The sequence below is a fragment of the Diabrotica undecimpunctata genome, chromosome 5 (assembly GCF_040954645.1).
Source record: "Diabrotica undecimpunctata isolate CICGRU chromosome 5, icDiaUnde3, whole genome shotgun sequence".
NCBI lineage: Eukaryota > Metazoa > Arthropoda > Insecta > Coleoptera > Chrysomelidae > Diabrotica > Diabrotica undecimpunctata.
The window spans coordinates 152,865,112-152,891,574 of NC_092807.1; the positions used below are offsets into that span (position 1 = coordinate 152,865,112).

Sequence of the window (26,463 nt, forward strand, 5' to 3'; positions counted from 1 at the left end):
ATATATATATATATATATATATATATATATATATATATATATATATATATATATATATATATATATATATATATATATATATATATATATATATATATATATATATATATATATATATATATATATATACAGTGTAGGTAAAAGTTTATGGTCGGTATGGTAAAATTTAACAGGATATCTAACACAGATATAAAATCATATTTTCAGCGAATAGACAAAGATAACAATCATATTTCCCCTTGGTCTCCCCTCCATATTTCTTATTGACGCTTATTGCCCATTAGTGAGACGATTAGTTCCGATCAGAGATATTTTACATATCTCTGGTTCCGATCCTAATATTCCTAAGAAACTAGAGGTGGGTCGTTGACATTTTAAATATACAAGTAATAGTTACATTTACATTACACATTATTAAATCGCGAATCGTCTAAATTGGCTATATTTCACGTTAAGAACGGCTATGAATAACTATTCTGATGAGCTTTATTAAAGTGCGAAATACGTATCAATAGATACATAGACGCTTTGAACGTGAAATAAAATCTTTTCTGTCTTTTTCATTTTCTTCGGATCTACTCTGTATGAGTACGAGAAACAAATTCGTTAGGATTTCTGCCTAGATGAATAGACATGTCGTGGAATGCAAATTTTAGATTCCCCATGTCTTCTTTAACATCTTTATCATCGTCTGGTCATGTCTTGCAATTTTTAGAAGGCTCCAGATTAAAGCAGAAATCTGAATTTGTTTCGAAACTATCTTACCGATTTTTCTATCAGATGTCGCTATTGCGTCCATAACGAAGTCATGTTATTGTTACTTCTAATAAGACAGAGAATTTTATATTTCACGTTAAGAACGGCTATGAATAACTATTCTGATGAGCTTTATTAAAGCGAAATACGTATCAATAGATACATAGACGCTTTGAACGTGAAATAAAATCTTTTCTGTCTTTTTCATTTTCTTCGGATCTACTCTGTATGAGTACGAGAAACAAATTCGTTAGGATTTCTGCCTAGATGAATAGACATGTCGTGGAATGCAAATTTTAGATTCCCCATGTCTTCTTTAACATCTTTATCATCGTCTGGTCATGTCTTGCAATTTTTAGAAGGCTCCAGATTAAAGCAGAAACTGAATTTGTTTCGAAACTATCTTACCGATTTTTCTATCAGATGTCGCTATTGCGTCCATAACGAAGTCATGTTATTGTTACTTCTAATAAGACAGAGAATTTTATATTTCACGTTAAGAACGGCTATGAATAACTATTCTGATGAGCTTTATTAAAGCGAAATACGTATCAATAGATACATAGACGCTTTGAACGTGAAATAAAATCTTTTCTGTCTTTTTCATTTTCTTCGGATCTACTCTGTATGAGTACGAGAAACAAATTCGTTAGGATTTCTGCCTAGATGAATAGACATGTCGTGGAATGCAAATTTTAGATTCCCCATGTCTTCTTTAACATCTTTATCATCGTCTGGTCATGTCTTGCAATTTTTAGAAGGCTCCAGATTAAAGCAGAAATCTGAATTTGTTTCGAAACTATCTTACCGATTTTTCTATCAGATGTCGCTATTGCGTCCATAACGAAATGTTATTGTTACTTCTAATAAGACAGAGAATTTTATATTTCACGTTAAGAACGGCTATGAATAACTATTCTGATGAGCTTTATTAAAGCGAAATACGTATCAATAGATACATAGACGCTTTGAACGTGAAATAAAATCTTTTCTGTCTTTTTCATTTTCTTCGGATCTACTCTGTATGAGTACGAGAAACAAATTCGTTAGGATTTCTGCCTAGATGAATAGACATGTCGTGGAATGCAAATTTTAGATTCCCCATGTCTTCTTTAACATCTTTATCATCGTCTGGTCATGTCTTGCAATTTTTAGAAGGCTCCAGATTAAAGCAGAAATCTGAATTTGTTTCGAAACTATCTTACCGATTTTTCTATCAGATGTCGCTATTGCGTCCATAACGAAGTCATGTTATTGTTACTTCTAATAAGACAGAGAATTTTATATTTCACGTTAAGAACGGCTATGAATAACTATTCTGATGAGCTTTATTAAAGCGAAATACGTATCAATAGATACATAGACGCTTTGAACGTGAAATAAAATCTTTTCTGTCTTTTTCATTTTCTTCGGATCTACTCTGTATGAGTACGAGAAACAAATTCGTTAGGATTTCTGCCTAGATGAATAGACATGTCGTGGAATGCAAATTTTAGATTCCCCATGTCTTCTTTAACATCTTTATCATCGTCTGGTCATGTCTTGCAATTTTTAGAAGGCTCCAGATTAAAGCAGAAATCTGAATTTGTTTCGAAACTATCTTACCGATTTTTCTATCAGATGTCGCTATTGCGTCCATAACGAAGTCATGTTATTGTTACTTCTAATAAGACAGAGAATTTTATATTTCACGTTAAGAACGGCTATGAATAACTATTCTGATGAGCTTTATTAAAGCGAAATACGTATCAATAGATACATAGACGCTTTGAACGTGAAATAAAATCTTTTCTGTCTTTTTCATTTTCATCTTTATCAGTTTATTTTTCTTGTACTGGTTGATTTTCAACAGTAGAATCTTCTTTTTCTTTTTTTATAGAAGTAACCAGCTTCTTAACTCTTTCTTTGTTTTTTTACCTTTATTTTTATTAGAAAATCCCTGCATTTTAAATCATTATTTGTCGTTTACGAATCTACGGTTTCTCACTGGTAAGCCAACTAGTTGATGGTTGATTCAAAAAAACTACGTTTTGTGTAGACGCAAACAGAGGAGCAACGAACACTTTACGTCGACGAGAACGATTAGTTGATCTGAGAGACTACTACAAAACTAAAAATCAGTCGGGCTATCGGTTAACGTTAAAAATAAAATAACTAGGTATTCTGATTAACGAATGAGTTTCGATTTACGTTTGTTCTGCATTTTAGAAGGTGATGGATACTTCCATTAATAAAAATATTAGTTTAAAACAAAAGAAACAAATAGATATGGATTTACTAAACATATGCAAAGACTCGTTTCATCCGTTTTCCATAGTTGAAGAACGAGCTCTTAAAAAGTTTGCAGGGTGGATTCCTGGATATAAACTGCCAACAAGAAAAACTTTATTCGTTACTTCAGGAATGTCATATCAAAACTCAGAAAATTATAAGCAAAATTATCACAAGTTGTTAAAGAAGTAGAAAATATCTGTAATACTATTGACCTCTGGACATCTGGAGTAACTGAGAAGTACATCGTATTAATAGGACAATATTTAACCGAAAATTTAGAATTAAAAATTTATTAGGCTGCTTTCATTTTTCTGGAAACCATAATTCAGAAAACATCACTTTTGAAATTAGTGAAATTATTAATCAGTGATGTCTAAAACGAAAAGTACATTTTGCAGTAACTTATAATGCCTCAAATATGGTCAAAGTTATTAAATATGTTTTGGAATAAAAACATTTAAATTGTTTTGCTCATACGTTAAATTTATTGGTGGAGGACGTACTTAAATGCTGTCATGTACAAATAGATAAAATAAAAAGTCGTTTTTCGACAATTCGGCACAAAACACATTTCGAAAAGTAACTTATCTTCAGAAAGGCTTTTAAATATCAATTACAACATAACAAAACTCCCAAACGGCCAATCCAAGACGTGGAAACTAGGTAGAACTTCACCTATTACATGTTAAAAAGAATGACCGAGTTAGAAGAGTCAATCCGTTCCACATTGGCATTAGTTAATACAGACTTAGACTTCGACCAAATCTAAATAATGAAAACTGGATTATACACCTGTATCGAGAGTCCATTACAATGGTGGATAAACCATCGCCATGTATATCCCAACTTAACCACTATATTCACAAAATATTGTAAATGTGAACACATGTTCAAAATTTAATTTAATTTTAAATAAAAGAAGAACACGTTTAGCAAGAAGTAAGGTAGAAAAACTTATATTTTTAAATGTCAATTTGGACGATTCGTGATTTAATAATAACGTGTAATGTAAATGTAAATATGATTTACTATTTGTATTGTTTAGTTTACTTTTCAAGTTATAATAAATATATCATTCATGAGTTTCTTTCACTTCAATAAATATACACATAAACGATAATATTCATTAGGTTTGTTTATGTACTCGTTTATTTGAAACTACTGGTAACTAGTTACTTGTTTACGAAAACGATTCAGTTTAGTTAACGATAAAAATGTCAACGTCCCACCTCTAGTTTCTTAGTTATCGCCTATCGAATACCGGTTCAGCTGTTGCTAAAATGGTATTGGTGTTGTAACACGACGTTGTCATATAATTTTATATAAAGCTTTTTTTATTGTTTACGTTAAAATGCCGTTTATTATTTTTATTGGAAATAAGGCACAATGTGACTTTGAAATAAGCTTATTTTGATGTTTAGATTTTTAATTCGAAAATCGTACTTAAAATACAAAACATTAATAAATTTTATTTATATAAAACTATTTTCGAAGTGGAAATCAAAATGTTAAATAACACTTAACTAATGAGAAGGTAATGAAGATAATTGGGCTTTTCCAGACTTTTGGTCCACTCCGTATATTTACATTTTATATGATATTTACTTATATACACTAGAATTTTTTATTTGATTGGAGATTAAAATGAATTTTAAAACACTATGAGAAACTATGGTCATTCTAATTATTTATTTTTTTTTTTTTTCAGGTGTTGTCAGCTTGTGGGCCGATCAGTGTTTCATTTTTTACAGTTGTAGTGTTTTTCGGATCATTCTACCTTATCAATCTAATGTTGGCTGTGGTAGCTCTTAGTTACGAGGAAGAAGCAGAAATAACGCAAGAGGTAAGAATTTTGCTTTTCCAAAATATATTATCAGTTTGTATACACATAAATTGTGCAAAAAAAATTAGGTTGTCCAAACTAACCAAGCTAGCATGACACTGAGTTGAAATATAATATTGTCCTAAATGTGGCACTACCGATTATACGGGAAGTAGACGTCAACTTTGTTATTTTGAATAAAACCTAATATTGTTTATTTTATTTTCAAATTCTACGTAAAATTTTAGATAAAATATGTACACAATGGCCTATATCGAAAATGAATTATTTTTGAGATATTTCAATTTTTTTCAAAATTTTGAAAAATTCCACTCTACATTCAATAACGACATCTCCATTAATAATGCGGCTAGTAACGTTACATTATAACCAATAAATAACAAGTATTTACCCGTATCTCCAAAGTTCGTCTCGTGTATTAATTTCATTGGCATAAACTAAGGACTTCATATGTCCCCAAAAATAAAAATCTAGCGGGTTGTACTCAGAACTTCTTGGTGGCCATTGAAAATTACTGCCGTTGAGGAAATACGTCATTAAGATGATTTCTAACAGCTAATGAAAAATAAGGTGGCGCTCCATCCTGCATAAACCACATTTTTCTTCTTACATCCAGTGAGAGATCATCTAAAATATCACTAAGAGTATTTTCCAAAAAGAATAAATAAGAATCTCCATTTAAATTCGGAGGAAAAACATAAGGCCCTAGTAGTTGGTCGCCTATAATACCACACCAAATATTCAATTTAAACTCATGCTGAAAATGTCTAGCTTTAATAGCATGCGGGTTTTCTTCTTCTCAATAATATCTATTTCGCCAATTAAAAACCCCTCGTCTGGCAAAAGTTGCTTAGTCGGTGAACATAATATTCCTAATAAAGTGTCTGTCATTGCGATGTTTATTCAGAATACGTTGGCAAAACTGTAACCGTCGTGGAAGATCTGTTGGAAGTAAATTTTGAACAGTAGTGAAGTGATAAGGATGGAGGTTCTCTTTTTTAGAATTCTAACAATAGACGACTGACTTACTCCTGTTGCTGCTAATAGATGTCGTGAACTTATTTCAGGATTTTCATCTACTCGAACCAAAAGTTCATCTTCTTGATTAGGTGTGATTTGTTTCGGTCGACCACCCCGATTTTTAGTGTGAAATGACCCAGTTTCACCTAAAATACGATATAAGCTTGCAAAAGTTTTGTGATTTGGTTGCCCTCTGTTTTCGTATAACATTCCATACCTTCTGGCTGCCGAGCGACCGCAAAAATTTTCTTGTGCGTATACGCAAATCATATCTCGCATTTCTTCATTAGTAAAATGATTGTGACGAGGCATTTCAATCAAAAAAAGTAATGATTACTTTTAAAAAATGCAACATTACACTACACTGTCACATCAAATGTCACAATGAAATAATATTTGAAATCCTTTTTTAAGACTCTGAGCAGTTCGACTGCGTTCTTATCGAAAACGGTTGAAATTATCATGTTTAAACAGGAGTACCAATTTTACGTAAAAATGATGTTTACGTCATAAAAATTACTAAAAAGTTTCATCAGAAAAAGTTTAGACTCAATTTGATCATTAGGAATGATCCACGTGGCACCATCTATGACAAAACGTAAAATTGTAAATAAAATACTATTTCTTGTCTAATATTATGCCTCTGTGCCAATTTTGATAGCAATTTATAAATATACAGGGAAACTATTAGCAAAAAACTAAAAACTAAAATTAACTTTAACACCCTTTATCTTTTTTCTTAGCAACATTTTATTAAGGCATATTTGGACCAATAGCCATATTTTGGTCCAAATAATCTGTCCTTAGTCTATGTCCCAATAGTTATGACTCACCCTGTATAACTAATTTTATTATTTTTACTACACACAACGCAATATTGTAAAATATTTAGTGTTTCTATTCTTTATAAAATAAAAATGAATAATAAAAGCTGCACAATATAATTATATTGAAAATTATAGGTAAAATTGTATTTCAAATTGCTGTTAAAGTCTTTGAAACCTGACATATTTCCATTAAAAACGTATACTTTTATCCTGTGAGTTTCGGTACAATCGGTTTATCTTTTAGGGTTTTAACTCTCGAAACAAAATTTATTGTGAAACTTTCTTGGCCCAGCTGCTTTTGGCACGTGATTCCGACTGAATAGATAAATAATCCACAGGTTGCGAAGCCGAATTTTCAATTTCGAGTCAAATTTTCCTTCTCCACTTTAGGCACTGTTTGTAAAAATGTTTGGACGTTATTGGCACACTGTTGTAGAGAATAGTCTTCAGTTAGATCGTTTTTTGTAATAAAAAGCATAATTTTTTCAGAAAAAAACAAATTTTCCATATTTCACTATTTTCGGATAGACTTTTGCTTTTTTTTTAACCTGTAGCTGTTGTGGCAAAATTTTACTAATTAAAGGCGATAAACATATTTAGCAAATTTCTTCTGCTTTAAGAGCAGTCTGCATAATTGAAGATCGGTTATTACTTTGGCAAACTTTTCATATCCTCTGCTGTTCATATTTTGTTGTAACCTAACCCCGTTCATTGTCTCATGTTTCTCCTCTAGGACTACTATTGGTGAAATTCTGTTTCACTCGATATAGATTTTCACCCATGCCGATATCGCAATTCTCAAAAGGAATAAACCCGCCGCTACTTGCCTATATAATTTGGATATTATCAGAACCAGTTGAAAAAAAGCCATCACAGAAGTTGGTCGCAAATTCTCGTAAGCTGAAATCGCTAGCTCGCAAAATACTCGCTTCGCTTATTAATATATTACATTTGTAACTAAGTAGTTCGCATCGCATTACTCTTCATAAATATTATCGAGCCAATCATTCATAGTAATCAGTGTTTCCTGAAACCGCAGTTATAATTTTCGTATAAACACTTCATTTATTCACACCAGCATTGTTGCCAGTACATAGAAACGACATTCCGCCTATCAATTCCACTTGTTATTATATATAATAGTAAAATTAGCCCAAGTGAAAAGTCTAGTGAAATATCCCATATCACAGTGTTTTTGGACAGCTATCAGAAATTGCTATTTAATCTTAGCATTAAATATAAGTTAGTGTTTAATCTGTTTTTCATTCCAGCCCTTGGCTGGTGGTCCTTCGTCCTTTAATTCTATGAATTACTTAATGTTTAACCAACTATTTTACTGCAAATACCAGGTCTCCTTCTATTCAATTCCTTACTAACTCTTGTTATTTTGATACAGAGTTTTGATAGCACCTGTTAGTTGATGGTCAATATTTCTATTTTGCAGACTTTTCCAAATTGCTTCCTGGGACACTCTGTCAAATGCTTTCTCAATATCTAGAAATGCGATATATATTTCTGTGTTCTTTATTCTAGCTTTCTCAATTATTTGTTTCAACGTAAATGTATGGTCTTGCGTACTGTGTCCCTTCCTAAACCCACTTTGTACTTCATCCAGATGTGGTTCAACGATGTGTCTTAATTTCTTTTCTAGGATGCTTTCATATATTTTATAGACGATACTGAGTAGATTAATTCCTCTATAATTTTCACAACAGCTTGGGTCTCCTTTCTTAAAGATTGGTAGTATTATGCCAATTCTCCAATCTTCGGGGACTGTACATCGGTTCCAAGCCATGTTCATAATTTTGGTTAAAAATTCAACTCCTTTCGGTGCTATTGTCTTTAACATTTCAGCAGTGATTTTGTCATGACCAGCTGATTTACATCTCTTTGCATTATTAATTGCTTCTTTGACTTCTTCTATTTGAATATAATTTTCTTGTCCATGTTCTCCTTCTACTTCTATCATTACAGTTTCCTCTTTCGGTTGTCTTGGTGTTAGGAGTTCGCTGAAGTATTGTCTCCATCTTTCCATAATCTCATTTGGTCTGATAATTAGTGTGCCGTCTTTACGTTTCACCTGTTTCATCGTTGTTTCTTTACCTTTTCTTAGCGTCTTTAGTGCCTTGTAAAACAATTTTTGGTTACCCCGACTATCTGCATCCATCTTCATTCCAAACTCATCCCAGGCTTTATTCTTCTTCTTCAATACCATTTCTTTCACCACCTTTCTTTGTCGTTTATATTCTTCGTAATTATTTTCTGTTTTCTTGTTTAAGTATATTTTCCATTTCTGTTTTTTATATTTCTAATAGTTTTACCAATTGTTTATTATCTACCGAATATTGTATGTATGTATGTATGTATGTATGTATGTATGTATGTATGTATGTATGTATGTATGTATGTATGTATGTATGTATGTATGTATGTATGTATGTATGTATGTATGTATGTATGTATGTATGTATGTATGTATGTATGTATGTATGTATGTATGTATGTATGTATGTATGTATGTATGTATGTATGTATGTAAAAAAATGATTTGATTGTTAATGCTAAAAAACCAGAAGCATGGTTTTCCATAAAAGTAAATGATAGCCTGGTTCATTCTACCACTTCCACTAAACTTTTATGTTTGTATCTTGATAGTTACATGAGCTGCGAATCTCAAATTAATTATGTTTGCAAAAGAATCAATAGTAGTTATTTTGCAATATTGCAATTAAAAAGTTTTCTTAAAATGAAACAGTTATTAAAAGTTTATTATGCAATTGTTTATTCTCACTTAGCCTTCAATATAAATCTTTGGGGTAGTGCTGTGAATGCTACAAGAGTGTTTGTCTCTCAGAAATGGATAATTCGGTTAATTTTTAATTTATCATACAGACATTCATGTCGAAAATATTTTAAAGAATACAAGATTTTAGCAGTACCTTCTATATAGAAGTGAATATTTGGGTGATGTAAATAATTAATCCTATTTACATTTTATCTTTTAATTATAAAATTGTGATGTTTTACAAATATTTATATTTTTTTACTCGACTTGTCCTATATCATGTAAATGATCTTTCAGCATAAATAAATTATTATTATTAATGATTGTAAATTTTACTTTCACAGGAACGAAAAAAAGAACTTGTAGACCATCGTGAGGACTCTACGTTCAGTTTCGATCCCTCGACGTTAAATGTCAAGAAGTTGTCGAAGCAAAAAATAAAGAAAATCGACGCTAGAAAGGGCGTCTTGTTATCGTCTTACACAAGAAAAAAGACGCGACGTAGAAAAAGGAATAGGAGTTCGACGAACGCCACCAAAACAGGCGCAACAGAAAACAACGGCAATAAACAAGAGACCAAAGACTCTAATTTTAAGTTGTCTCCAAAGAAAAACAGTCGAAGGTAATGTATTCGACTTTTTTTATTTGTTTAACTGTGATGTCTTACTTGTAGGTTTGGCATCTCATATATAGTATTCGTAAAGAAACCGTTTAACCTTTTATTTATATACAAATCACTTTAAGTAATCCAGGTGATTTTAGAAATACTTTTTTTGTTTAGGATAATTACCAATATACTTCTTCACAAAAGATGATAAACAAAAAAAAACGTATTAACCCATTAATAACTCTCTTTTTTTTTGACGTATGATATATCATACGCTGGGCAATGAAGGACACAATGAGTTATAAAACATTATTTATTTAAAAAATTTGTGTGATAAACATGATCAATTAAACGTGTGATATTTGACAATATCTACAATGACAACTATGACATCTACTATGACAAAACATTTCTCGGGATGAAGTCCTACGTTACATTTAAGTATTGATATACTTGCCGCATTGGCGGCACCTTCGTTGTTTTTCAATTTTGTCCACCAAATGACCCACATTATTCAAACGAATTTCGCCAGCAACATATTTTGAAGATTTTGGACGTACTTCACGTGGCGTTGAAATATCTGGAGCTGTCAGAAGGACAGAAGTTTGGTTGAAAGACCGCTATAATTTTTTTTGTCGATTTAATTGTGCCGATACAGTGTTAATCTTGTCAGTAAACTTAAAGATGTAATAAAATTATCAATATAGGTAACAGGTACTTGTGGTAAAAACTCTGTACACAGCTTTTCGGTTGCGAACTTCCTAACAAATTACCCTGTAATTTATCTCTACTTCCATAATAGTGATAAAATTTTGCAAGGTAACCTTTATTGGTCGCAACGCACCAGAATTTATATCCGTAATGGATGGGATTTCCTAGAATAAACTGCTTAATTGAATAACGTCCATAATACGGCTTCGTCCACTGAGGAACTTTCGTTCACTGGCTGGAGACAATGATGAAAACGTTCAGTTAAAAGGTCAATTGGGGGTTAAACTTTAAACGCTTTATTATTTTGTTGGTACAACGTATTATAGTTAAAGGGTAAGAATCTATGTATCTGTTCAAATCTGTTTCGACTCACAGTATTACTAACTAGATGTGAGTAAGAGTCCCCTCTACATTCCCAATACATTCCCCTAGAAGACAGTGGGTGGTATCCAAAGGGAATAAGAATGCCTCAGTAAATATATAAATCATTAACGGACAAAGAAAAGGCAGGATTTTTGTGAAGCGTACTTTACGATTTCCTTACGAAGATAATCCATGAATTTTTCATCAAAATTTTTTAAACACATGGTTTAGCTTCCAATTTTGTTGTTCCCATTTATTTAGTATATGGAGTTCCATATTGTTTTTGAAAGTATCATTTATGGCTTCTTTTTCAAGTTTTTTTGCTTCCCACTTATAATTGATTCTTTTCATAAATTTTTTTTTGTTTTCAGAATCTTGTGAAATTTTACAAACTTAATTTTTCTTTTGTTACCTGATTCGTAAGTTTTAGTCGTAGTTGTATTTGACAGCACTGTTTTTTTCAATTGCTGTATTTTTTGAGAAACAGCTGTAATATCCATGCTTTGAGATAGTGTACCTCGGCCAATACTTTGAAAAGTATAATTTAACTTGTCTTTCTCATCACTTCCGTCATTATCTCTAGAATAAATTCCGTCATTTGGATAATCCAACGTGAGTTGAACTTCGTTACACTGGTCACTTTCCTGAGTTAAAGTATCGTCATCTTCTAAACCCTCACATATTTTTAACAATTCTACTGCATCTTTAGGATTATTAGGATCATATTTTTTTGTCAATTTTTCTAAAACAGAACAATATTGATTAGTTACCACGATTGCTCAGCGTATTATATATCATACGTAAAAATCAAATACCTTCAAAATACGCACCAGTATAAATTTCAATACTATTTATATCACTATTTGATATTTAGAATATTTACTACATAGTAGAACACTACAAAAGAAGTCCTACAATGACTAGTATATAGTAATAACGGAGTAAAACTATACTTCCGTTTAAAAGAAAATTTGTACCTGTATTTAAAAAACAATTTTATTTTCAGATCTGTTACACCAAGCCGTAGTCCTAGTCCAAGACATAGTCAGCACAGTCAACAGAGTCAAGAGTCGCCTCGACCTCAAGCGTTGCCTATACCACACCCTCTTCCAAAACACGTACAACTTAATGATCCGAAACGATCAGATACGCTACATCCGCATAACACATTGGGTAAGTATACTAGAATTAATTTTACTCTTGTACTGTGACAATTTCTTTACTTAGGGGCTTTCTAACCCCATCCCCCAATTCCTACCACCCAAAAACGTCAATTGTTTTGGGTATAAAGCAATCAATTTAAATATTTTGAAAAATTTATACGCGTAATTGGGACTTTTACAGAACTTGTCTATTTTTTATAGACCCGTATAGTGTACGTAACCTAAAAAGGTATTTTTTTTAAAAAGCGTAAACCTGCAGGTAGCTGCAAGTCAAATTTTCTATGACAATTTCTTTGCTTCTAAGCCTCCTAACCCCCTCCTCCAATCCCTATTCCCAAAATCGTCATTTTTTTAGGTAGAAAGCAATCAATTTAAAAAGTATAAAAAATTCACAAACATATTTGGGACTTTTACCAAACGGATTTACGGATTTTTCCATATGATGCATGATGTGTCATATTCAAAATCTAAAAAACTGTTTTTTAGGGATTTTGGGGGATTTTCCCTATTATATAGACTTCAAAATAGATCAAATTAAGGTTTTTATAGGTTAAATATATTCTAAATTAAATCAGGCTTTTAGGACATTCAAAAATTAGGCTAAACAAATTTTTTGACATCGACATAACCCGAATAAATTTTCTAATATTTTTACTTTTTATGTAATTAAAAAATAAATCAGCGCTACTTTAGCGCAAAAAAATCATAAGGATACAATTTATCATTGTTTGGGTGTCCACAGAAACCAGGACTATGCCTTAAACCATGTTTTTTTTATGGGTACCATGTCAAATAGTTGTATGTCTTTTGTTTTTTAAACTCTGTGGTATTTTATTTTGTTAGTTTGTTTTGCACCCGAATTAATCGTCGTCACTTGTTTATAGATACATCAAAAAAAACTTTCCTGTTTATTAATTGTTATTTATTTGTGAAAATCCTAATAGAAGATCTTATAGTGACCCTGATATTCAAATTTACCGAGACTTATGTGCGTTTTCCGCATATAATGAATAAATGTATTAATGTTCGATATACGCGGACAGTTACGCAAACGCGAAAATAGCTTCGTTTCAATAATAAATTTCATATTAATGGAATATATTTTTATTAATATAACTTATTTTTCATCACGTGCCTTTATTGCAGGTCCAAATCCTAACAGATTAGGTCTACAAAGTAGGCAGGCCAGTAGTAATAGCGGAGAAGGTAATAATAGAGAATCTTCATTAGACGATTCTGGAGTCGTCGATGACCATGAGCCTGAGGGTGATGCCACATCGGAGGAGGTAACTTCCCATTTAACGCCTAGTAGTAGGGTAAGTCTCTTAATACTAGTAACATATTATTTTATAGATTTAAAGTATTTCAAATAATTTAAATATAAATTATTCGATAGTTGAACAGCTATTTTGGTCGTGCAGTGGACTTATCTCAGAGTCTCAGCACGAATTTTGTGCAAAAAAAATCTACGGTACCAATTTAGTTTGTTGTGAGTCTAAGCTCATTAAGCAAATCGGGGATCAAAAGATTTCCAGTCAACTCAACAGTCTTCCGGGTTGAATCGCGTCGATTATCATTGCGCCAAGCTTTCGACATCCTCTTTAATGTCTTCTTCATAGCTTGTAAGGTCTCAGTCTTCCTTGCCTCCAGACACCACTACACTGATCACTAACCAATGCATTACTGCTACTGGGAACAAAGGACGGTTCATTTATACCGTCAATGGTAACGTGGTTTGAATGGAGGTTGGCGTGGGGGTTATCGCAGAGATTAGCGTGGGATTTGGCGAAGGGATCTACGTGTGCATTGGCGCAAACGTTTCTGACAGTAAAATTTTGATTGGCGCGTGGAGCAGACGATATTTTCTTTATAAGAAGTCTTCATGTGGAAGGTAACCGTATGTCTTTATCTCTTTTAATGAGACAATTTGCCCTTTCTGGTTTATAGAAGCGGATGGTTCCGAAGTTTTTACAATCAATTTTGTGACCTGTTTAAAGATGGTGTTGAGCTAGAGCTGAAATTGAATAGGAATTGCGAACAGTAATGTTTATCAATCCTATTTTCGTTTCCACTATTTGTTTGGCCTATATAAGATCGGGGGCAGTCGGCACAAGGAATTTCATAAACTCCGTGTTCATTTGGAATGTTGTCTTTGATTGATCGGGCAAGAGATGAAAGTTTTTGTTTGGGTTGTAAATATTGTCTTTATTTATCTTGATTTAAGAATTTTGTCGATTTTGTCAGTGGTACCTTAATGGATGGCAGAAAAGCTTTCGTATGATAAGGGTTTGAGTCTTTGGGTTGAAATTGAGTGGGAGATTGATGTCTGTGGATGTTCCTATTAATGTGATTTTCGCGATAACCGTTTTGAATGTGCTTGTTTTAAACTAGAGAACTCAGCAGGTCTACTTGCATCATCGCAAAGGCGTATTAATATGGAAACAAGGGTTTAATGACTGAAATAATTTGTGAAGATGGATGATGAGAGTTGGTATACAAGTAACGATTGGTATGAGTGGATTTTCGATAAACAGAGTGATATAAAATCTTGGGATTGATTTTTCTTTATGGTAAAGTCGTGAAACGGTAGGGATAAATCTATTTCTACCTCCATCATGAACTGGTTACTAGGATGTATACCATTCAGATGGGTTTGAAAAGCATTCCTGCCATGGGCACAAATGACGAATGTATTGTAAACATCGTTACACAAGGTAAAGATGTGTCATCAATATAGTTATTGTATAGGTAATGAATATATATATATATATATATATATATATATATATATATATAACTTAAAAACTCTGTTACTTGATATATTCATTATTTAACATGTAATAATAAACTATTCAAATTTTACCTTACTTATTTAAAGTCTGCAATCTCTATATTACTTTAGTCTACTCTGTATATTTATAGCTATTTTAAACATTTTACGAAAATTCAGAACATTCCTTTAATATTAAACATAGATTATGATGCCTTTCTGATCTTAACATCGGGCTTTATAAATACCTCACATATTTCAGGTTTTATTTGATGAACTTTCCTGGATATTTCCTACACTATTTTGCTCACGAAGCTTTTCACGATGTAGGCAGTTATTTAAATTCCATGAAGGGTGTTTCGAGACTTGAATTTTCTTCGAAGCAACCGTTTTTCTATAGATAGTGCGTTAAAATTTCATACATCATTTCCGAGTGAAAATGTCGTGTCTAGATTTTTTAAAATGTTCAGGAAGTACATCGAACGGAGAAAGCTTTAGATTTTTATTTTTATTTTTGTCAAAATCACAGATTACGACAGGTAAAGTACAAATCGAATTTAAGGAATACAAATAATGTGCTTGTATTTATTTCAAATGGTGAGCTTTAAAAACTCCAAGTAGAACCAATCATTAATGTCTAATTTATAAAACAGTTTAAGTTTATAAAACAAGGTAGAAATTAAAATAGAAAAATTTCAACCAAAAATAAAGTCGCTTTTGACGTGACAACGTCTTAAATTAGGTTGTGGCTCGGAGTCACTCATGAAAAAGTGTAACGCCCGCTCACGTCTGTTACGATGAGTCACCGAACGAGAGAGAGGCCCGCCGGACCGGCGAATGCCTTGCATCTCTCTCCCACTCAAACATGACCGGTCCGCTGCGCGCGCATCACTCAAATAGAAATTAGTTAAGTTTAGGTTTACATGTACAATGTTTTAGTAAACAAAATATATTTCTATAGTTAAAATTTGTGCAATTCTTATTTTCATTCAATTCCTTGTTCCTATTGTGCAATTTAATAATATTCATATCAATAAATATTCTACCGAGAAAAAGACGTTGTCACGTAAAATCTTCGCCCGTAAAACCGACTTTACAGGCAACCGATTTTTTAATAACAAAATATAGTTACATCCATCGTCTAGAAAGCATTCCACTGTCAGATTCAAACTACAAAAAAGAACTAAATATACTCAGACAAAGCAGTCAACAACGGATATGATCACAACATCATCAACAAACTCATCCACAAAAAACGCCTTAAGACCCTGCGGGAGACTGCGTTCCCCAGAGACCTTACCACCAAACCCAACTATGTTTCACTCCCTTTCTACCATGAAAGTCTTTCTGGAGATATTCGAAATCTAATCCAACGTTCGGTTGAAAACACCCATGTTTCTTTCAAAGTACCCAACAACTTGGGACAACACATCTCTAATTCCAAAGATCCTATCAACTATATGAACCGAAGTGGAGTATATAGACTTAAATGTTCAGATTGCAATGCCACCTACATAGGTAGAACATGCAGATCTCTTTCTTCGCGCTCTCTAGAGCACATAAAAAGAGAAAATACTTCCACTTTCTCTCAACATCTCAAAGAGCACAACCACACCCTCAATATCCCAGAAGACGTTTCACTTATCCACAATATCTCCCAAAAAAATTTCCTCAAATTAGATTTATACGAAGATCTTGAAATTCTTAAAGAAAAACAAAAAAGCCCAAATTGCGTTAATCGTAATGTCATTCAATCGAGATTTTCTCCCTTTCCATCGCCAACTATTCTCCTAACCCACATTCCCAATTTACTTCTACAATTAAAATCTATATTCATTATTAGTTCACCTAATACTCATCTTCCTTAGTTCACTCTAAAAACCTTTCTTCCAATACATCTTACTCTCCATCTATCCCACTCTTTTCTTTTCAACCCAAACTTCATGTCTTAACCACTATAACCAATACTTTCCATGCTTCTATTTCGACACTTCCAAATTCAGATCAGATCATCCGTCATCCCCCACCCCTTCCAGATTATTAAATTCTTATTTTACTTCTCTACACAACTTCCTCAGGGTTTGGCTTCGGTTCTCTGGAGACCTCAGCCTTCCGTAGTCTATCCGTTTATCACAATTTTCTCAAAAACACCTTAATTTTCATTCTCTTTACTCAAATTTAACAGAGCCACCTACAACAATTTCATTTTACTATTATAGTCAATATAGACCAATAGTTCATTCAACTTACCAACTTATAACTTAATCTTTTATTTTCCCTATGTACCTAGTGTTGCTTTATAACAGATAGGGCCTTTTCTCAAGTTATAAGTTGAGTACTTTACGATCAATATATTACAAAACCACTTCCAACCATCAAATTTTGTCCATTTCATATACTTGTCAACACACAAAATATAACTACATCACTCAGTTTGTTAACACCCAATCAGATATTTATATTCATGAACTTGCAACTCAAGAAGTTTTACATTTTCCAGGTACCAAATGTTGTTTTTTGACATACAGGGCCTAATATAATTGAGTTATAAGTCAATTTTTACATGAACTTTATATTACAATAGTTTTATTTCATTCATTGAATAACATTCTCACATATTAAATATATTAATTTCTATACTTTTTCAAGAACCCAACTTTCCACCTGTGTCTAGTTTCCATTTTCCAGGTACCAAATGTTATTAAAACATAAAGGGCCTTATATTAGAATCTTTTCATTACACCACTTGACACTGTATAGTTGGTTGCCCAACTATAATCACATAATTTTCTCACCACAATTTCATTTCATATACACAATTTATAACAATAACATTGATGGTTGATACTGTTATAATTTTATTTTATTTCAACTTTCACAATTTTTTTAAACAACGTTGGCTTCTGTCTTAAATAGACATATACAGTTACACTGACTGCTCTGTCACAACTTCCGTCATAACCTGCCAAGATTGTCATTTCAATCAGTTGCTTTAATAAAGTCCTCGTAGTCATACCGTCTCAGGACTTGCAACTTAATGTAGAGTCATATGTCGCCATGTTACGAATCCAACGGTAACTTTACCATCTTAATTTTAAATTAGACATAATGTAAACTAAATTTCATTTAGTAATTTTTAAAGGGTTTTTACCCCCATATTTAGTGGCTACATCCATGTATTAACTTGTAAGTATTAACCACATTTTACATTAAACTTAGTCAAAACTTAAATTATTTCATGTTCTTTTTAATTAAGTGGTTAAATACTTTTTAGGACACTGATGATGGAATACTTATTCCGAAAACGTTTTGTCAATTTAATATAGCCCAACTGGGTTTTTTTATATACCTTTTTATAAAGGATTTTATTCAAAAATTTTTTAATATATGGTATACAGCCAAATACAGGAACTTAGTTTCCTTGTGAAAAAAACAAAATATTATACTCTATTATAATAGTACAAAATGTGGTGTCGATACGCTAGACCAAATGGTTGATAAATATATGTGCAAAAGACGAACTAACCGTTGGTCTTTTGCATTTTTTATGAATGTTTTGACGTGGCTGGGGTAGACTCATTTATTACTTAAACAAATTTACATCCAAAATGAAACGAAAACAAAAATGAAAAGCAAAGATTGTTTCTTACAACGACAGCAGAACAACTAGTGTTGCCTCAAAGTTTGAGAAGAAAACCAAGGAGACTACATTGGGAAACAAAACACTGTACTGAAAAATGCTTACAGGAAGTTGAACCACACAATAAAAAGCAAAAACTAGAAAAATCTCCAGTTTTAACAAGGAAAAGGTGTCACATGTTCCCAACAAAAAAGGACAGGAAACAAAAACAAATTTTTGAAATATGCAGTAGAAATGTGTGTAACGATCACTGTATACTTAAAAAAGTTTGTAAGTGTTGCAATAAAGAAACATAAATGACTAATCTAGGTTGTTTTTATTTTTATTGGTTTTTTTTAACCTAATACTTAATAATAATTTAATTTGTCATATCAATTTGCTATTCCAGTTAAGAATAAGCTAATCTTGTGTATTAACTTGTAAAAGTAAAATAATAATATTCTTCTGAGTTATGCGTTTTATTTATTTTGTAAAGATTGTTTTTTTCGGTACCTTATACATAACATCGTCCTAGGAGATTTTAATGCTAAAATAGGAAAAGGGGAAATTCCAAAATATCGTAGGAGAATACGGACTAGGAGAACGAAATGAAAGAGGAGAGAGACTATTAGAGTTTTGCCAGCAACACAATATGATAGCAACAAACACTTGGTTTAAGTTACCTCAACGCAGGTTATACACCTGGACTTCCCCGCTACACACAAAAGAAAGAATAATAAGAAATCAAATAGATTATGTTTTAATCAACCAACGATTTCGTAACTCCATTACAAGTACAAAAACATATCCTAGTGCTGATGCAAATTTCGACCACAACCCTGTAGTAGCAAATATTCGCACAAGAATTAAAGTAATAAAAAATGCAAAGCCGAAGAACAAACCTAATATGGAACTACTAAAAGATGTACAGATTAAAGATAAAACCACTGTAAAACTAAATGAAAAACTCTCAGAAATAGACCGAACCCAAATAAATATCCAAAATATAAATACAACTTGGCAACAAATAAAATCCATCCTCGTCAATTCTGCAAGGGAAGAAATTCCAAATACACGATTAATGGCAAAAAAAGACTGGATGACACCAGCTATTCTAAAGATGATAGACGAAAGGAGGAAATACAAAAATAAGAACACAAGCGATTACAAACGATTAAATACAGAAATAAGAAGGAAAATAAAAGAATCAAAAGAGAAATGGCTCGAAGAAAAATGTAAAGAAATAGAAGAATTAGAACACAGACATGATTACTTTAATATGTACAAGAAGGTGAAAGAATTTTCATTCATCCACAAAAAACAACATTGCCCACTGGTAAATAACAACGGAGAGTTAATTCATAACACCAAAGATAAAATAGAAGAATGGGAAAAATTTATACAACAGCTGTTCCGAGATGAAAGAATAGACATTACAATAAATATTGTCACTGAAAGCCCACCAATTCTAAAAGTCGAAGTGGAATATGCCATTAAACAATTAAAGACCAATAAAAGCCCTGGACCTGATGAAGTTTATCCTGAAATACTTAAATTGATCGAAAGTAATAACATTGATTTGTTAGTAATTTTGTTTAATACAATCTACGATACTGGGGAAATACCAGAGGAATGGTTAGAATCTATTTTTATTCCCATTCCAAAACAAGCTAACTCCAGGCGATGCGCAGATTTTAGATTAATAAGTCTTATGAGCCAAATGCTTAAAATTCTATTAAAAATACTTCACAATAGGGTATACAAAAGGTGTGAAAAAGAAGTTGGATACGATCAATTTGGATTCAGAGCCGGAATGGGGACCAGAGAGGCCTTGTTTTCATTACAAGTACTGCTGCAGAAGTGTTACGACCAACAAAAGGATGTCTTTCTATGTTTTGTAGACTTTGAAAAGGCATTTGATCGCGTAAACCATAATAAAATGTTAAATTCCTTGCAGAGCATCAACTTGGATAGCAAAGATCTCCGATTAATTAAGAACTTATATTGGAGGCAGAGTGCCAAGATTAGGATCGACGATCATACATCTAGAAATATTAGTATAAATAAAGGAGTAAGGCAAGGATGCATACTATCCCCTATGCTGTTCAATCTTTACTCGGAACTACTATTCAAGCAAGCCTTGGAAAACCTTTCCACAGGAATAAAAATTAATGGAGAACCAATATCTAGCATAAGATATGCAGATGACACTGTCCTACTGGCTGATACAGACACAAACTTACAGAGGGTTATAGACCACCTTAAGGATGCTTGTCGAGAGTTTGGAATGAAGATCAACGAAAAAAAAAAACAAAAGTAATGGTGATCCAAAGAAAACAGAATATCCCCTTACCTATAAAAATAAATGGGAATATTTTAGAACAGGTAAACCAATACAAATACCTTGGCTGTTGGATTAATTGCAAGCTGGACCCAGAACAAGAAATTAAAGCGAGAATTGCTCAAGCTAGGGATAGTTTCTTTAAGATGCGCGTTCTATTCTGCGATACACATATAAATATTAAATTGAGATTAAAACTTGTAAAATGTTTTATCTGGTCTGTTCTTCTCTACGGAGTCGAAACATGGACTTTAAAAATAAAGAGCCTGAATAGAATCGAGGCATTTGAAATGTGGGTGTACCGTAGAATTTTAAAAATTCCTTGGACAGCACGAAAAACAAATGAAGAAGTACTAGCGAGACTCAATTTAGAAAAAGAACTATTGAGAACAGTCAAAAGAAGAAAAACCAGTTATTTAGGGCATTTGTTGCGCAACGAGAAATACTACATCCCTCAGTTGATAATAAAAGGCAAAATAGAAGGAAAGCAAGGAATTGGAAGAAAAAAATTGTCCTGGTTACGTAATATCAGAAACTGGACAGGACTTGGATTTGAGGAACTCTTAAGAACAGCTGAAGATAGACAAACGTTTGCCACCATAACCGCTAACCTCCACTGATGGAGAAGAAGATACATAAGCTGCTAATTACCATAATCTTTTCTCAGAAGGGTTTTCACACAATAATGAAAGGCAACAATACCGTAATCTTTTTCCAGGGTATGCGTAAACAGCAATCTCTCTTTTCAAATAAAATAGTCTGGTGGATTTACAAAAGTTATTTATTTATTATTAAGTCTTTATTTATTTATTAATTAAGTCTTTATTTAGCTCCAAGTGTTTATTACTTGTGACTAAATATTTTTTTCTACAAAAGTTGCCATGCATTTCATTATTTTGTGCAAATTCTTCAGGTAGATCGCACTCTCGAGGTAGACCGCATACTATTTTAGCACCTTTTTTTTAATCTAGACTAGAATTTAAATTAAACTTTAATAAAAAATCAATAATATTAGAAATATATGGGTAAGTATGAATAGTATATTCAAGAACAGTGGTGGTCCTAACGGACCCGAGTTACCCGGTTACGTAAGTAAAATGTGTTGCCCGGATAAGGGTTAAATTTGCAAATTGTCTTTATCTCATATTGTTTTTCTAAGACAGTTATTAAAATATAGACGGTGCTCAAATGTTCTAAACTTTTATGTTTTTATTCCTACACCATTGAGAGCTCCCTATTATATATATAAAAGGTGCGCAGATACCTGCAAAATATAGTGATCATTACTTAAAATGATAAAACCACTGGCATGTTGACGCAGAATATTTGTACAGAAAATTTTTCAAATAAACAAAACATCAGCTTCCTGCTTGGAATATCAGATTCAACAGGGAATATTTATAGTTCTGGTGCAGACATGTCAGGATTAACCGCCAGAGTTACTTCCTGGCGTTTGCCTGCAAAAATAAGAGAGAGGCTGGAAATACTTCTGCTGAATTCTGATAAGAATATTATATCTGCAATGTAAATAAATGTGCAGGTGTTTAAACTGAGAATGACTGCCTGTTTAAAGTTGGATTTGTACTACGAGATAAAATCTGCTCGTATTTGTTAAATACAGTAAAGGGAAGTTATCTGAGAAATAAAAAAGAATTGCTGTTGCTTTTTTTTTAATTTATTATTTTTAAAATATATATTATATAATATAAAAAATATTTTAAGATCAATTTAAATACCAAAGTAGTAATTATTAAAACTAAATATCTCCAGGTTAAATCTAATAATTTCCTAATTTTCAATTTTTTTAAACTGATTTCCAGATCAGAAATCGAAACAGGCCAAAACAAAAAATGTATAATGTAAACGTAAAAAATAATGACATCCAGCGAGCGTATCTATAAAGAACGTATAATAAAATTATATTATCTGGCTCCCTGAAAAATTATAATTAATAAAAATTTTAAGAATTCGAGCGTGTTCGTTTTTTTTGTATTTTCTAAGAAAATTCACCAAATTAATGTTTATTTTTTACACCATCAGAAAGTATAGATTTTAACGAACAAAAAGCGTATCGACCTTTTTTAAAGAGCACATATTTTGACGTAAGAATTTTTGATTGAAAATTAGGGCCCTTTTTTTATATTAAATCAAAATAAGAGCAAAAATACATATTTTAAATAAAAAAAATAAATATAAATATGTATAGAGCATAAAAGGTAAGTTTTCACATCCTTTCGTCAAAAAATAAATTCTTGTTAGCAATTGAAGGGTTTATTTCAAAAACAACCAATGTTGGTTGGATTTTTAAATGTTGGCACTATCTGATAGCAAGTTATCATTTACATTTATGATACAATGAATACACAAGGTATGATACATAATGTTCCAAAATCGGTTCGCTTTCGCGCATGACGTAGTCAAGAACGCTTATTCCCGCAACATTTGAATGCAGTTGTATAGGGAAGACTTTTAATTTTAAGTTTTTTTATATAATTTGGCTAATTTAATTATAGTAATTATAAAGAGATGATAAAATTATGGTATTATAATATTTATCCTTTATAAAACATAGATATCCTTTATAAGACAAGTTTTAATTATCTTTTATTACACGTAGGTACAGGTTAATTAACTTATACTCCAGAGTTCGATATTTCAGATGTTTAAAAAGATACAGAAAAGTGGTAATGGAGGTACACAAAATTTGTACGTATATATACCTACTGAACTAAACACAAAATCAAAATAAATAATGACAAAGTCAACTTTATTTATATCGAATGAGCTAGCTGGCCATCGAATATGAGTGTAGTGAGGTCACACAATATTGCACAACATTTAAAATGACATTTAAAATTTTTGTAATATTCACACATAAAATTATCTTGGTATTGTTTATAATAATGATAACATTGTATATTTTAATAATGATAACATGATTTAACAAAGAAAAATACGTTATTTTGGAAGATGCTAAATTGATTTCCTCCGAAACAGTTCTTATTGCAAATTGCATAGCAGGCTGAGGCTAGTTTCTTACTTATCAAATCGATATAAAAAAACCATTTAAGGTTTCATGACTAATAATTAATAAAAATAAAGATTTAGACTTACGTCGTTGACCTAGAAGTAGTAAGAAGCTGCTCAACATACGTTTTGGACTCTCTGTGTTCGCCTCTTTGTACGCGATTCTTTTGGTTGGTTAAAAGGGTAGCCGATGTTGATTTAGGCAAATAAAGACTAGGTACTGCCTCAGGTTTGAGTTTTAGCCCCTTTTTAGAAACGTAATTTAAAAGTTCCTGTTGTAGATTTCTTTGGCAATCTTCAGTTTTAAAATGTGTATAACAAATTCTTGCAGTATTATAATTAAAATTATCCTATCTACAACAAGATATAATCCACAGTTTTCTGGTCACACTATCTTTAGGAAATGTATGAAACCTAAAGATTTTATCTTCATTGTCACTATTGCAACAAGCAATTGCACAGCGTACTTTGAAAAAGGTACAAAACCAGATATACAATGGCAAATAAAAACTTTCAGTTTTACAAAAAAATACTATACAGTATAAATAAATAGTAACTAAACACCATTTGTATAAAGACACATATATAAGCATATATCTAAATTATTTTTCTATTATAAAATAGATGACTTCGTCAGTATTGAGATACTTTAAAATATATTTATTATCTCATAACTTGCAATTTGCAATAGTCACCATTGATAACCGATATAATTGTTGAACTTTTGTTTGTATACAAGCTTTCTGTCTTGCCGGTGTAAAGTCGTCTAAAGTCGATATTTATTGTGTTTTGCTTTTGAACTAATTTGTGTCTTATTTTCATATTATTATATTGTTTGATAAGTAAATTTTGCATATAATAATCGGTAGGTTATAGTAATGTGTATATTTTTTATTTTACTAAATTTCATTATAACTCATCTAAAATACCATATTGAATTGTAAAACAGATTTTTCTCTATTGTACTCTATTTTGTTTTTATTTCAGTAAAACTGCTTGGAAGTGAGTGACAGTGAATCAGAATAAGCAAATCTACTACTATTTACCTATTCACAGTATTTCCTCTGCAGAAAATTTTTAAATTTCAAGGGATTTGCATACAAAAAGAGTACTTATATTATTAGTATATGTATGAAAACAAAAATAAATATTTCGCCTGAATCTCCAGGAGAAGTAAAAGTTTTACGCTACTGAAAATATATTTTTTATTCAATTATAACCAAAACAAAACATTTAAAAAAAAAGTAGATCACTTTTTAACCATAATTTTAAAATTAATGTGTAAGTTAATCTGTAATAATGGGTTCGAGGTGGTTCAGGCGATCTTAACTACGTCACAATCCTGGGCCAGCTGTCAAATGTCATGCGCAATATCATACCTTGTGTATTCATTGTACCATGATTTACACTTGCCAGAAACGTATCGTGACAAAAACCGCCGTAGTCTTAAAATTATAACGAGTTCTAAAAACGCTGTTTTTGGATAAACAACAAAAATGTCAGTATAAATTTAGTCAGTAACAACCAATATCATTTGACATCGGCAGTTTTTGCTCTCAATTCGCAATGTTTATGTTTGTTTTAGTATAGCTTCCGTTACTGAGGTAGAGTCGGTTTGCTATTCCCAATCCGAACTGTTTAGTGAATTTAGTAATTATTTTTTTGCGAAGTTAGTTATGTTTTGACAGACTAAAAGTGACTGAAAATTATTATACAACCAAGCACACGTACTCATAGCTAATATTAATAGTAAACAAATTAAATAGTAAATAAAATAGAACTTTACGAATTACCGACAATCAATATTTATTTATCTGCACCATATAATAAATAGTTAGTTATGTTAAATTATAACAACTAAAATATATTTTTTAAATATATACTACCCAAAATTTTATGGGTTTAGTATACACTTCCACTATTTATACTATTTCTTATTTTTTTAATGAAAGAAGTCTGTAATAAAGTTTATTTAAGCTGTTAATACTGTGAGCTAGGAACTTTTGTGTTGTAAGTTTCCAGCTTTGAATCTGTCAAAATATGCCCGAGTTGAGCGAATGGACCTTAATAACGTGCATATTTATAGTTTTGTTTATCATATTATATTATTGTTTGGTGTACAACTCAGAATTATTATTGCTATATTATCAAGAGTGTTAAGACACCCCGAATCAAATGTTGCGTGGCTGGTTAAACGTAAAAGAAACGCAAAAATCAAAAGGTATCGGAAGAAGCTTATGTTAACCATAAAGCCGTTAAAATGCCTGCCAGAGTTACAGGAATAGACTGCAGGTAAGAATTTTAACGGTCTAATAATATATTTACTTATTTACTATACAGATGTTTGATAGCTTATT

At 31.6% G+C, this 26,463-nt stretch overlaps 1 protein-coding gene across 2 annotated transcripts in view; it reads left to right on the forward strand.

Annotated features, from left to right (window-relative positions):
* Positions 1–26,463, forward strand: part of LOC140442012 (sodium channel protein 60E-like) — a 285,972-nt gene that overhangs the window by 91,923 nt on the left and 167,586 nt on the right. For both annotated transcript variants that reach the window (XM_072533045.1, XM_072533046.1), the window contains exons 6-9: positions 4,739–4,873; positions 9,850–10,127; positions 12,193–12,359; positions 13,496–13,665. In XM_072533045.1, coding sequence (XP_072389146.1) covers positions 4,739–4,873; positions 9,850–10,127; positions 12,193–12,359; positions 13,496–13,665 — 750 coding nt within the window. The remainder of the gene's footprint in view (positions 1–4,738; positions 4,874–9,849; positions 10,128–12,192; positions 12,360–13,495; positions 13,666–26,463) is intronic.